The sequence below is a fragment of the Sturnus vulgaris genome, chromosome 7 (assembly GCF_052056855.1).
Source record: "Sturnus vulgaris isolate bStuVul1 chromosome 7, bStuVul1.hap1, whole genome shotgun sequence".
NCBI lineage: Eukaryota > Metazoa > Chordata > Aves > Passeriformes > Sturnidae > Sturnus > Sturnus vulgaris.
Window position 1 is genome coordinate 39,918,812 of NC_142249.1, and position 14,155 is coordinate 39,932,966.

The 14,155-nt window shown below is 42.0% G+C and overlaps 1 protein-coding gene across 4 annotated transcripts in view; it reads left to right on the forward strand.

The window, feature by feature from the left end:
• Window positions 1–10,158, forward strand: part of EPC2 (enhancer of polycomb 2) — a 35,167-nt gene extending 25,009 nt beyond the window's left edge. For all 4 annotated transcript variants that reach the window (XM_088168405.1, XM_014891645.2, XM_088168406.1 and 1 more), the window contains exons 11-14: window positions 3,559–3,695; window positions 5,210–5,369; window positions 6,900–7,233; window positions 8,816–10,158. In XM_088168405.1, the coding sequence (XP_088024531.1) occupies window positions 3,559–3,695; window positions 5,210–5,369; window positions 6,900–7,233; window positions 8,816–8,888 (704 nt within the window). In that variant the 3' untranslated portion in view covers window positions 8,889–10,158. The remainder of the gene's footprint in view (window positions 1–3,558; window positions 3,696–5,209; window positions 5,370–6,899; window positions 7,234–8,815) is intronic.
• Window positions 10,159–14,155: the final 3,997 nt, after the last annotated feature.

The window sequence follows — 14,155 nt, forward strand, 5'->3', positions numbered from 1 at the left end:
TATGAATGCAAAACAAATCTGGTGGTTTCTTGGGGAGGGTGGGTGTGGCTCATTTTTGTTGGCAGTTTCATTTTTGACTCAAAGCAAATGTAGGAAGTTCCTACAGTAGGAAGTGCCCTGAGCAGGCATGAAAAGGTCGGAAAATAATAAAAATGTTAATAGTGGAAGCATCCAGTGATGAAAAACTTGCTTTAAGCTTAAATTGAGCAGTGCTTGCATCACTTGTTTCATGAGCTAGAGTTGTAATGGCTCAAGTTTTAACACTGTCACTTCTTTATGATCATAAGGGGGTGATAATGATGTGATTCTCCAAAAATCTGAAAAATTTGAGACACAGCAAATGAGATTTCCTACAACAGCAAACACCTGAGCATATCCCTGTTCCATCCTGCATTATAAAGCTGGATAATGAAATAATAGAATGGACTGACTGAATTCCATAATTTCTGTGGTTGTGGAATGTTCCATCTCTCTCAGAGTTTCAGGAATGGGTATTTATTCTCCAATAATGTATCTCTAGAATTCCTGGGTACTGTTAAATTGTTTTAACAGAGGCACAGGATATTTATTCCAGCCCAATACTTCCCCAGCTTCTCAGTATGGTCACTGTAACCTTTGGATTGTTCTCTGCCATGAGAAGATTGGCACAGGAGCCTTTTCCTCCTGCATGAAGAAAACAGATATAATGCACTATATATTTTATAAAATCATTATTTTTTGAAAGAATTTAAAGGCCTGAGGGATCCCAGCTGGGGCAGAAAGGGGCAGTTGAGTGTGATGGGATTGTTGATAAACACCAAGAGCTGCAAAATGAATAAAACCAAATCTGATGGATTGAAGCCACTTTTTGGAGGAATAGTAATAAACTTGTGGTATAATTTTAGAAATCATCTGAGGAATACATTTAAATTAAATGGAAATCCCTCAGTAGTTGAAGCACATTATGCATGGAATTTATGGCTGGGGAGGACCTTTTTTGTCACAGATTTAAATTACAAACCAGATCCTGCAATTCTGGAACAGGATCAGACACAACAGATAACAGAATTCTTCCCCAAGTAACTGAACTAGCAAGAGGCACTGCAGTTGGATTTTCTCACTAGCAAAAAGGGAATAAATGTTAAAAGGACTGGTCAGAGTCTTGTTGTGCATTAAAAATGAGCACAGGCACTGTCACTGTATTTATTCAAGTCATTCTCTTTGGGAAGGAATTGTTGAAATCAGTTAATTTTACAGCTGATTGGATATTCCCTCCAGAGGAAACGGTGGCAGTACTTAAGCTGATTATTTTAATTTTTATTATTATTTTATTTCAGAGACAACTGGGGAGTTCCTTTGATTTTTGGTGCACAAGAATATTTAAAATTGCTTCTGTGTTACATTTTTCCCTGTATTAATAAAGCAACTCTAGTATTTCCTCAAATGCATTGTACAGACACAACTCTTTTTTTATTTTAAAAGTCTGTGACTACATTTTTTCTTCAAAATACCTGAAGAGTGCATGAATCATGAACCAATTTTTGGAGCTAAATTATTCTCTTGCTCATGTTGTAAGCACTACAAATGAGAAGAGTCAGTCCCTAGGGAGAGGACAGACAAGTGCCCATGATGCTGTTCCCAGCTGAAGGCTTTTGTTTGTGGAACAAACTTTTTATTTTTTAGAGGTATTTTTTTTCCCCAGCCTTAAATACCACATAGGATTAATTCAAGCAATGCCACTTTTGTGGCTGCCTGCAAGATGATCTTTGGATAAAACCTTCAAGTCTTGAGAGAAGTGACATAATCCAAACCTTCCAAGGAGAGAAGAGCCTGGAAGGGAAAGCTGAAGTAATTTTTTTTTTTTTTTTTTTTTGAGCCCAGTCAGGCTCTGATAAAATCAAAACCTCCTGGAGCTGCAGAGCTCTTAACCCTGACCTCAGAGGCTGCCTTGGGACATGGTCAGAGTTTGCTCTTTTTTTTTTTTTTTTTTTTTTTTTTTCCTTCAGGACCCTCCAGATGTTTGATTTGGCAGAAGGAAATGATATTTAATGTGCTAATGAACATCTGCTGGTTTATAACAAGGTGAACAACTGAGCTCAGCCTGGCCACTGGATAAATACCTGAAATTCAGGCTAAGGGAATATTGAATTCTGTATCCTGCAATAGAGTATCCCATGACTTTGTGCTCTGTGGCAAACTGGGAAGGACAGGAGATTGAAAACATGAACTCTCACCTTGTTCTTCAATATCTTTCTATAAAACAAACCACATTTTCTGGGATTTGTTACCTCAGAAGTTAAAAATAGGAATATATGTAATATTCCATAATGCTGTTCTTGGCCCTGGTGCCTTCAGCAATGCCATGTGTTCTGTGAGGAAATGTAGCAGGTTGAGCTGATTTCACTTGGAATTAAATTCTAGGTAAGAATCTGCAAGAGGAACAAAGTAAAGCTAAATGCAAAATAAACTTAGATTGGAAATTATAATATTGCTAGAGTGTAAGAGGAATAATTTTTAAGTAACTGGAATTTTAACCACGGACAACACCATGGTTGACATCTGCTTTAATAATGTAACAATAAAGAAGTTTCAGTTCTAATTTCTGAGTAAATCAGATAGGTTTTCCCAATGGAATTTCAGGACAACCCTGAGTACTAAAAGTGGAAAATTGAAGAGGCAAACCCTGCAGGATGGAAATCTCTGTATTTTAGTGTTAGCTCAGTGTCCCTGGATGGGAGGATCCCTGGTGTTTGAGGTGCAGCACAGCTCGAGTCCTGCAAAAACAGGATTGAGGATAAAATGTTGAAATGTATTCATGGGAATCTTTGAAAAGTGAATTCTTTCTTTATTTGCTCCCCAGAGAATTCAGTTCTTGGGTTCACTGCACACAACTCAGGCTTTAGCATGAAACCCTGTCAGTATTTTCAGCTTACCAGGTGTGCACATTCTTTAGGGAGAGAATATTAAAATCAGCTTTTCTAACTTCATTCCCTTCATGTGTTGGCCCAGTGAAATTACTGGGGTGGCATTAACTTGGTTCACAAAAATCAATTTACTGTGGCACCCCTAAACTCTTACTGCATTTCAGAGAACAATTGGCAGAGAAAATCTCCCGTGCCAGATGTGTGCTTCCCTCAGAGTCCCTGCTGCTGCTGGAAAAGGGACAGCAAGGGGCTGCAGGAAGGGAAATTGTCCAGGAATCCTCTCCCAGTGTTCACTGGGACAGAAGTCACCCAGCTTTGTCCTCAGCTCTGATTTTTTAGGCTGTTCTTCTTTCTTGAAAGCCAGGAAAATAATTTCTCTTAAGCTTTTGCCTAAAGCTACTGGGGATAAAACCACCAAAGATAGAAAAGGCTCAAAAGCAACAAAAGCTCTGAATTCTTTTGTGAAAAATTTATTCCATGAAAGAACACAACAACCAAACACAGCTTGACCTCTCCTTTGCATAATCTGTGAAGATCTTGGGTGCCTCTGCCGTGATTTCTGTCATCTTCAGCCACCTCTAACCCACCCTAGCTGCACTCTTGCCTTTTCCACGTGTGTGTTGTGTGTAACTTGGGGCTCCTTTCTCTCCCATAGTCACAGGGGGGATCACAGAGGAGCAGTTCCAGACACACCAACAGCAGTTAGTGCAGATGCAGAGGCAGCAGCTGGCCCAGCTGCAGCAGAAGCAGCAATCTCAGCATTCCTCCCAACAGCCACATCTGAAAGCACAGGTACTGCTCCCACCCTGCATGTCCTCACACTGCCTTTTCTTCACAGTCATCTCTCTCAACCAAATGTGACATTTGGAAATTAAAACACTTTGCTCAGGGGTTTTTTTAATAAGTTCGGCTGCATTTTATAAGTTGAGGAAGAGGCTTTGTAGCTGAATGTGTTATCAGTGTAAAAATATCAGTGTGTGCTCCCAACTCTTCCTGTTTTCACTGGTTTTGTCCCTCTAAGTGCTCTGAAGAGACTTTATTAAAATTACCTTCTGAAGTAATGTGTTCTGTTCTGAACACATGTTCAGTGAGCATTAAAAATTGGTACCTGTGAGAGGAAAAAGAGAGCTTTGTATATTTGCATATTCTGGCTTCTAAAAGAATCCCATTTTTCCTCTGGAATCCCTTGCAAAGGAAAGATGTTTTTCCATTGCACTTAATATTCTGTTAGCTTCTTCCCAATAAAATATAAAAGCTGTTGCTGATGTCTGTTACTAGGAAAATGTGTATTACTTTGAGCATTTTATATCTAATTGCTTGTGCTGGTTGTTCCTTCCCCTCAATGTTTTCTACTTCAATTAATCAGAGATTCTGTGTTGGCAGATACTGATAACATTTTTTGTAAGTGTAAAGTCACAATGCCAAAATATTTTAAAAAAACAAAAGAATTTTGGATCTTTAAACCCCTTCAAGCTTCTGTGCAAAGCCATTTTCGTAGTTAATATAAATTGAAATGGCAAAATTAATGTTCTTTCCAGTAAGAATGATGAGTTCTTTCCAGTAGAAACTGGACTTAACAGAGTGGGATTCCAGAATGTGCTGGGCAGTTATTCTGTGGCACGAGTCACAGGATGGAGGTACCACAAATGCTGGACATCCTGAGGTTTGCAGCTGCAGAGCATTTGCAGCCTGGAGACTGAACAGAGAATGTTTAAGACATGGAAACATCTCCAAACATAGGGAATCCTGTGTGGTTTGGCTTGGAAGGGACCTTAAAACCTGTCCAGTTCTTGCAGGGACACCTCCCACCGTCCCAGGCTGCTCCAGAGCCCAATGTCCAGCCTGGCCTTGGGCACTGCCAGGGATCCAGGGGCACCCTGTGCCAGGGCCTGCCCACCCTTCCAGCCAGGAATTTCTTCCAAGTGTCCCATCTAACCCCATCTCTGGCAGTGGGAGCCATTCCCTGTGTCCTGTCCCTCTGTCCCTTGTCCCCAGTCCCTCTCCAGCTCTCCTGGAGCCCCTTCAGGCCCTGGTGGGGGCTCTGAATTCTCCCCAGAATCTTTCCCTCTCCAGGCTGAGCAGCACACAACAAAAGTGATTTATTGTGCTGAGTTGAGTGTGTTTAACCCTCATTTGGACACTGATTTCCAAGTTGTCATCACTCTGCTGACACAGAAATATTCCATGCTGTGGTGCATTAGGTCACGTGTAGAAACTGTATTTATTTATTCCTTTTCATTTATTTATTTCCTTTTCATTTTGGACTTGGATGATTGAAAAAAAATCACCTTTTCCTCTTGCTGCAGGGCTCCAGCACCTCTGACAGTATGTCCAAAACCCTGGATTCAGCCAGTGCCCACTTTGCTGCCTCTGCAGTGGTCAGTGCCCCGGCCCCCGGGCGCAGCGAGGGAGCCAAGGAGCAGAACACCAGCCACAACAATATCAACGGTGTTGTCCAGCCTTCAGGTGAGGAGCCCTTGAAAATGCTGCTCTGGAATGAGCTGACAGTGTCAGCTGCTCTCCATCAATTGATCTTATTGGTGGTTTCTGAAATGTTAGTAAATAACAATAAAAAAATCAGATCTCTTGGTCGTGATAGTTTTCAGTATTCTTATCTATAGTACTTTGGAGTAGTGGTTTGAATCGTGGAATATCCTGAGTTGGAAGGGACCCACAAGGATGATCAAAGTCCAAGAATCCCAAATCCCACCCTGTGCCCGAGAGCCTTGTCCAATCTGTGCTGTTAAAATGGATATAAAACCACCAAGTGCTCTTTACCTTGGAAGAGCACTGTTTGCTTTTCCTTTGGTAGTCTTTATCTCCTGATAATCTGTTCTGATCAAAAGCCTAAGTGACAGCATTTTAAAACCAGTGTGAGTGTGTAATGAAAGAATAAATCAACTGCTTAAAACATTTAAGTACTTTGAGAAGGAAATGGAAAAGTTGATTCATTATTTGATTGTTACCTCACTTATATATTCAGCCAAAATTATACTAACCAACCTTTACTGGCACTTCTGGCAGCACTGTAAGCCTCAGGTTTCACTGCATTTAGGATTTGTCCCAAGAAGTGCAGCCATGGGCACTAAGTGCCCCCTCCCAGCCCTTCTCCTCTGGTGCTGCCTCCACGATGCCAAGAGGCAAATGGGATTTGGGCTGCCAAGACAAAGAAGAGGCTTTTAAAGTAATTTGTTGTTTTAGCAGCTAATGATGTGATTAGTTTTATAGACCTTCTGCCAGGCTGGGTTAATGATAATATGAAATGAATAGAGGGAGAAAAAACTCAACTGAATAAAATCAATAAACTGGAGCAGTTCCAGCAAAGAGAGGGAGAGAGATGTGTGTGTAATTCTCTTGAGTTCATATCCAAGAGGAGAGTGCTTGGAGGGTGGAACATCAGGCACATGGTGATGCCTTGGAGTGGCTCCCTGGAACAGAGGCTAGACAAGATCAGGAGAATAAAAGTGGGTGCACTTCTTTGTGCCTTCAATAGGTACATCTTGAGCAGGCAAAGCTTCCCAGGGGCTACACCCAAAATGAACGATGGTCGTGAGTTTTTCAGATAATTAGAAGTTTGGTCTATTTACATATCAAGGGTTAATCGTCCAATTGCAGCTTTAGGTTATGAAGTCATATACCCCCGGTTTGCTTTCTCCCAGCTCACTTTTGTTTGCACTTTTTGAGGCCTGAGGCAGTCAGGTCTGCTTGAGTTTCAGGCCTAGAGGGATTGTTTTGTCTGAATAAAAGCTGACAGGCTATGGAGTTTTAGAGTTATACACTAAAGCAGTACAGGATCTGAAAAATATAAAAGCTAAATCCTAAGGCATCAGTGGGAGTGTGCCATGCTGCACTTGTGAATTTTTCCATTTTGTGAATCTGTAAAATACGAGCATTAATAACTTACACACTCAAAGCATTGCCCTTGAGGTTAATCTTTTGACTTTTCATCTAAGAAACGTCACCTTTTTAACACCCACCATTTATTCTGCTTAACAGGAACCTCCAGAACTTTATACTCCACCAACATGGCTTTATCATCCAGCCCAGGGATCTCAACTGTACAGCTTGTAAGGACAGTTGGCCACAGCACCACAAACCACTTAATCCCAGCCTTGTGCACGAGCAGCCCTCAGCCTCTCCCCATGAACAATTCCTGCCTGCCCAGCGCCGTGCACCTCAACAACGTCAGTGTTGTGTCTCCTGTCAATGTTCATATCAATACACGGACTTCAGCTCCCTCGCCAACAGCCTTAAAACTTGCCACAGTTGCTGCCAGCATGGACAGAGTGCCAAAGGTAACTCCCAGCAGTGCCATCAGCAGTATAGCAAGGTGAGTGGGGATGGGGTTGCAGCAGTTCCCATTCGGGTTTGTTGGAATCGTGGGATTGTTTGGGTTGGAATGGGCAGAATCAAATTCCAACCTCACCTGGTCAGAGCAAGCACTGAGTGTCACCTCCTGTGGACGCAAATTTAGAGAGTTAGGGAATTCCAGCTTGGGAATTCTTGTCAGGCCTGGATTTCTCCTGACTCTCAGCTCCATTCCCAGGCTGACAAGCTGACTGCAGCTTCAGTTAGGGAGGAGTCTCCCAGGGTGACAACATGGTGACAAACAGAGTGGAATTCATCACCAACATTAACCCCTGGTGTCTTTCCCATAAAATACATCCTGAGGTGCTGTCCCAAGGATGTTTTTCCCAATTGTCCAATGAGCTCCTGTCCTGGCTGCACTAACACACTTTAAATACAAATTGTCCATTCAATAAAGTTGGCATTTTTCCCCAAAAGAGCTCCGTGTGTGTTGCTGTCCTTTCTCTCTCTTTGCAGCACAGTAACCACAACCTCCCTCACCTCCCTGAGCAGTTCAGTGTTTGACAGCCCTTTCCAGGGAGAAATCCTTCCTGATGTCCCACCTGGCCCTCCCCTGCTGCAGCTTCAGGCTGTGTCCTCTCCACAGTCACACCCAGCTCTGCCCTAGAGGGGATCTGTTCCACCTCTGTCAGCACAGCCATGGCAAAGCACAAGAGCTGATTTTACAAATTAATCCCTCAAATAACTCACCCTGCCTTTAGGCACCAGTAATTTTGGTCAAATTTTACTGTGTTTGTATTTTAACCATTTCATTTGTCCCTTCTCATGCAGCATTTTCAGGTGGTTCTGTCAAACTCTTCTCATGTTCCCTGTCAGTCATTGTGTACCAATATTGTAAGGCTGGCACATGTATTTTTATGTTTACATATGGATATATGTGTTACATATTTATGTAAAACACAAACCAGAAAAATGACAACCCTTTCATAATTCATAATTGTTTAGATTGGAAAAGACCTTTAAAATGATCGAGTCCAACCATTAAGGTATTTATTCTCATTAAACAGCAGCTCTGTTATTTCAGGGTACTTAGAGGATGTTCATAGGAATGGCAGGAGCTTTGCATTTGGCAGATTTTTCTGAAAATGGCAGTATGTGGGTTTTGTTTGAAGTCTCTCCTGGATTATGTGATGTTTCAAAAAACAAAGTCATGTTTGTGAATTGGAAGAGTAAAAATGGTCATTAGTAAATGAGTAACGAGTCAGTGCAGAAGCTGAATGGGCAGGGAATTACAGCACTTGGTGCATTGAGGGAATAACCAATGCTGAGTTATCAAAGCTTGACATTGTTCCTTCAGAAGAGCTTTGAGGAATTTAATCTATAATTTAGGTTGGAATGGACAGTTAAATGCAATAATCTTGCAGAAGGAACTGCATTGTTGAAACACAGCAGTTGTTGAATGTATTTACTTCCAGCTAAGGTTTGCAGTGTGTGTGTGTGAAAGTTCCTGCCTGCTCCAGGGAACAGCTGTGTACAAACATGAAAGAAATAAATAAAAGTGAGAGGAGATTCGTTGTGACTGTGCCATTTCCCTTCCCTCACAGAGAGAACCATGAACCAGAACGCCTGGGCTTGAACGGCATCGCAGAGACCACAGTGGCCATGGAGGTGACATAACCTCCAGCAGTGTCCCCAGCTGTGGTGTGCTCCTTCCTGTTGCAGCTGAATGCAAACACAGCACTCTGTGGCTCACACAGAACTCACACAGACCTGAATGGACTCGGATTATATCGTGTATTAAGTCGATATATAATGTACATTTTGTAAAATTGGGAAAATCACTACCTTGTAAAATAGTTTATTTGTATCATCAATATTATTTCTGTTACTTGAATAGTAGATATTCATCATCATGCTTTTGCACTTGAATTTGCAACTGAATGGATTAAAAAATAATTCTTTAATGGGATCATGAGCATGACATGGGATCCTGCATCACTTGTTTAAACTATTTATTTTGCCATGTTTACATTTTGTATCTTGTACAAATAAATGCAACTTTGTGTCTAAAAAAAAAAAGTTAAAGATTCATAGCTAGGAAACAAAATTCTTGTAATTTTTTTCTAAAGGAAATGTAAAGTTTTCACTTGGTTCATTTTGTTTCACAATTTGACTAGATGGACTTTTTGGTAAATACTTTAGTGGCATTTCACTGTCAAATATGAAGTTCAAGGCAAAATAGTATTTTCTATTACTGTGCAGGGGAAAGGGATGGATCGATACATGCAAATTTAATGTAGTAACTCACTTTTCCATATATTTTGAATGTATATTTCTATTTATAATACCAGTTTATAAAAAATAATTACACAGGAGAGGAAAAAAAAAAAAAAAAAAAAAAAAACCTGACTAGGAAAATTATGCATCTGCCACATCTCCAAATGTGCAGATCTGAGAAAATTTTCACCTTGATGCCATTTTATCCGAAGACTGCGTATTTTAACCGGCTTTCAAACTGTACCCACACCACATTAAAGGATATTTTACCAGGTATGTATTGCATTCTATATCATTGCAATAATTCATTATTGGATGTCTAGCTATCGAGCCATCCCAGGTGGTGGGGGGGGGTGGGGGTGGGGGGGGGTGGGTGTGGGGAGGGTGTGTGGTGGGGGGAGGGAGGGTTGTGGCAAGATTGTCTTTTCAATTTTGGAGAGTTTTCCTGTGGCTACAAGGCAAGTAACGGGTTGGAAAAAGTCTGACTGTAAGCGTTGGACACCTTCGTAGTGTAGTGTTTTAGTGACTTTTTTTATACGGTTCTTGTACATTAGATACGTGTAGTGGTGTTTCCGAATGTTTGTTTATGCACTAGTTCAGACAACTTTCCCTGTTACTTGTTCTTGATAAGTGAAAACTGCAGGGAAATAAAAATACATATCAAAACCTGGCCATGGTGCATATGTGGTTATTTCACAGTGTGTGCAAGCAGCGATTCTGAGCCTTTGATCCTGGCATATTGCACTTCTTTGCAGATCATGGGGTAATTCCGTGCTGGGCTGGGACCTGACACCTGGGAAAATGGGCAATCAGAGTTTCTCACCCTGCCTGGTGAATTTGTGCCGTTTTACTCTCTCCATTTGGATGTTTCTGTATTCCAAATCCCAGGATCACTGAGGTTGGAAGGAACCTGGAGATGTTGTTTAGTCCAGAGCCACCCTCCCAGGAAAATTTGACCTGTGCAATGCAGTCAGTGTATTTTCCATCTTAGCTTTCTATATAAATAACTGTTTTTAATCCAAGCTGTGTTTAAACCTGTTTTGTCTTGCCTTGTGTGAATTAAAAGTCCTGGCAGCTAAAAACAATTTAAATCTCAGAGCTCATCACCAACTCAGATGTCTAAAATTACCTGGTTTTTTTCTGCTTAACTGATGCTTTATTTTTATTCCATATGATGTCTGCAGGGAGAGGTGAGGCTAGATTATTCCTGTTGGGAATAGAGGATCCCACAGCACTGCCTTGGTCAGGTGGGGCATGGTGGCAGCTTTGGGGGGCACCTGTGGCTTCACTGGGATTGCTGCTCCCTGAAAATTCCTCTTTATGTGAAATTTCCAGCATTTGTGTAGAACTGGGCTCATTGCAGGGAATGGCTGATAGTCTGAAGTATAAATGAATTTGGGTTTTTTTTGAAAGAACTGTTGAAAATCCGAGTCTGTAAAAGAAAAAAAAAAATTATTGTCCTTGATATCTAGGAATAACCTTGCTTCACTACCATCCCCAAAACCCTTTGGAGGCTTAATGAAAACGGGAAGTAATTTCCTGTGCAGATTGAAAGCTGTACACTTAGCATGGACTCTTCTCACTACAAAGATCATTTTCAGTGGATCATTTTCAGGGAAAATTGGGCCAGAAGATGTCTCTGAGATTGCTGTGTATCTCTGATTTCATGTGGTCTAATCCTCATCTAATTACTTAAAAAACCTTTAGCTGGAGCTTCGAATTTTTAATGGATTTTGGGAAAATGTGAGGTGCAGAGAAGGATTCCATAAAGTCCCAAGGCTCTGATGGTAAGTGCCAGATGGGGAATGGCTTTCATTTAAAGGATTAGTGGTGATGAAACCTTCTGGGAAGCAGAACTGGAATAGTCATTGCAGAATTTCTGTGTGCCTCAAGTGCAGGAAAAGGGGAGGAGTGGTGGATGATGCTGCAGGCCATGGAAATCTTCATTAAAAAGAAGAAAAAGAGGGGAAGGACTGGTGCTATAAAATATTTTATCCTTTGTCCACTGACTGAGGTGGTTTTGTGCTGTTCAAACATGTTGAGGATATGATGTTGTTCAATTTTAATTTCCTTATTTGTGCATCTGTGCAGCAGGATTGGAATAGGGATTCTGTTCTGGTGTGTATTGGGAATATCTTTCAGGTAAGATTGTGAAATCCTGGCTTATCTCCAGCAATTTATGCTGGACTTCACATCACATGCAGAGTTTTAAATGTCAGGACCTAGAAAATGGTGGTTCTTTCTCTGATAAGATTTGTATTTATTTCTGGATTGAGGGGAGTTTTGGTGTGTGTTAAATTGTCATCCCGACAGGCTCCCTTGGATTTGCCTGCAGAGGAAGAGTTTCAAAGCTCAGTTTCTGCTACTTTGAGGGGTTTGCAACATTCACACTTTTAATTGGGAAGACTGGGAATAACCTTGGCAAATGAAAGCCAGCAAAGTGCTGCTTGGGAAAGCAGGAAGATGAGGGAGAGAAAATTTTTCCTAAATTAGGTAAACTGAAGAAGATCCAAGTGTTTCCATCAGAACAGAGGAACATGGAAGATAATCCCTGCTGATCCGGGCAGCAGATGAGGTGGGAAACATTGGATGTGTTCCCTGCAGGAGCCCAGCAGCAGTGGGGGATGTGGAGACCCCTGCTCTGCTTGGGTTGTGCCATCCTGCTGCAGTGACAGGACCCAAAATGTCCTTCCCTGATGGGAGAGCTGAGCAGAGCAGTTGCTTCTGAAGTGCCTTTCAGGAGGAAAAAGGAGTTTCAGGATACATTCCCTGTTTTCTCAGTGACTTGCTTATGTCTCTAAATGCAATCTCTGTGTCCTTTAAATGGTTTTTAATGGTTTAATCTCAAAAAAATTAACGAGCACACATGTAAGTTACATTTTGCCATGAATTTAACTCAGTTAACCAGTCTGTATTGTAACTTAGTAACTCTAGTTTAAATAAAATGAAATTAATGTAGCTGAAATAGGACTAAAATCTGAAAACTAACGGGGAGTAACACTGATGTAAACCCAATCTCTTTTGGAATCCTTGAGTTCCAGAATGGGATTTGTCGAAAGGGACCTTAAAACTCCCCTCTGCTATAGGCAAGGACACTTTCCACTGTCCCAGGCTGCTCCAAGCCCTGTCCAGCCTGGCCTGGGACACTTCCAGGGATCCAGGGGCAGCCACAGCTGCTCTGGGAAATCCATTGCAGGGATTTCCATTCACAGCCTTACAAATTTCCTGAAGTTAGGATTGTTTCTATGACTAAGAATATTAAAATCTGTTTAGTCCAGCCTGCCTTCCATCCATGGGGCTCTGGTTTAACTCCAGCACAAGTGGAATTAGGGAGGATGATGGAGAAGGAGGAAGGGAGGCAATAACGGAGGCAATAACAGAATTCGTACCAGATAAAGCAGCTTAAATCCTTTTGTGTGGTGGGAAACCACAACCTCTGCCTGTCCCCACTCCCTCCCTGTCAATTCGGGAATATCAGTGAAAATATCCGCTCTGTGCCTGCCCAGGAGAGCAGCGAGCGAGCGGGGCACAGCTCAGGCTCGTGTGTGTCACATCCCTGCCGTGTGTCCCCACTGCTGCCTCTTCCCAATGTCCCTGCCGAGCCCCGAATCCTCTGCCGAGCCCTGAATCCTTCACTGAGCCCTGAATCCTTCACTGAGCCCTGCCCTGGGACACTGAAAACAGCAGCGATCCCCCTCCTGATGCTGATCCGACCGGACTCGGCACACGGGGGTGTAAATCACGGCTGGAAGTGACACCAGAAGATGGCATCAGCTGCCTGCGATGCTGCTTAACTCTTTCTGCGTCTCCACGGAGCACTCGGGCTTCGAGATTATTGGGTGTTTTTAGTGCTTTCCTGCCCATTCCGTATTTTTATGGTTGCTTTATAACTTCCTATAATGTAAATACAACAGGGGTTTTTTTCTTCTTCTTTTTTTCGAGTTGCAATCATTTTATTTAGGTGATTTATTAACCCAAATGTAAAGATGGTAACTCGGAAAAAATGTTTTGTGTACTCACTAATGACCTGAAACGTTTTGCTGTTTTATACAGTGGTAAAATCGATTTATTTATTTTGAGCAAACCCTTTTTTTAGGTGGGTTAGCACGCAATATATGACTGTGCATAACGTGAATAATTTATACAGAGATTGAGATTTATGTGTGTACTTTACAGTTTCTAAAGTGAGCCTATATTGAAGTGTTTTGCAAATGAGAAACAATTCCTGCCAAGCTCTTTCTCATGGAGTATCTTTGGAGTGCCAGGGCTCCATTTCCACATCCAAACTTCTGTGGAGCTCTGAGAAAGGAACCCTTGTGTCCTGACCCCAAAGAAATCCTCCCCTGTGTGATCCAAGGACATGTTTGGTCTGGGATAATCATCCCCAGAGTGTCAGTGGTGCAGATCCCGTTCATTTTGCTGTGGGATTTTCCCCCTGCCTGGCCAAACGTTGCCATAGCCCAGTCCCTCCTGAGCTGTGGCTGTGTCTCCGTGCCTTTGATGTTCCCTGGGGATTCAGATCAGATCATTCCTAACCTTCACTTCCCCCTGGCTGCCCCCTCAGCATTTCCCAGCTCATTTTTTCCTGTTCTCCAGCCCGCTTTTATTTATTTTTATTCCTGCTGAACTCTTTCATGCTCTGCCTTTGCGAGCATTCCCTGGTGCAC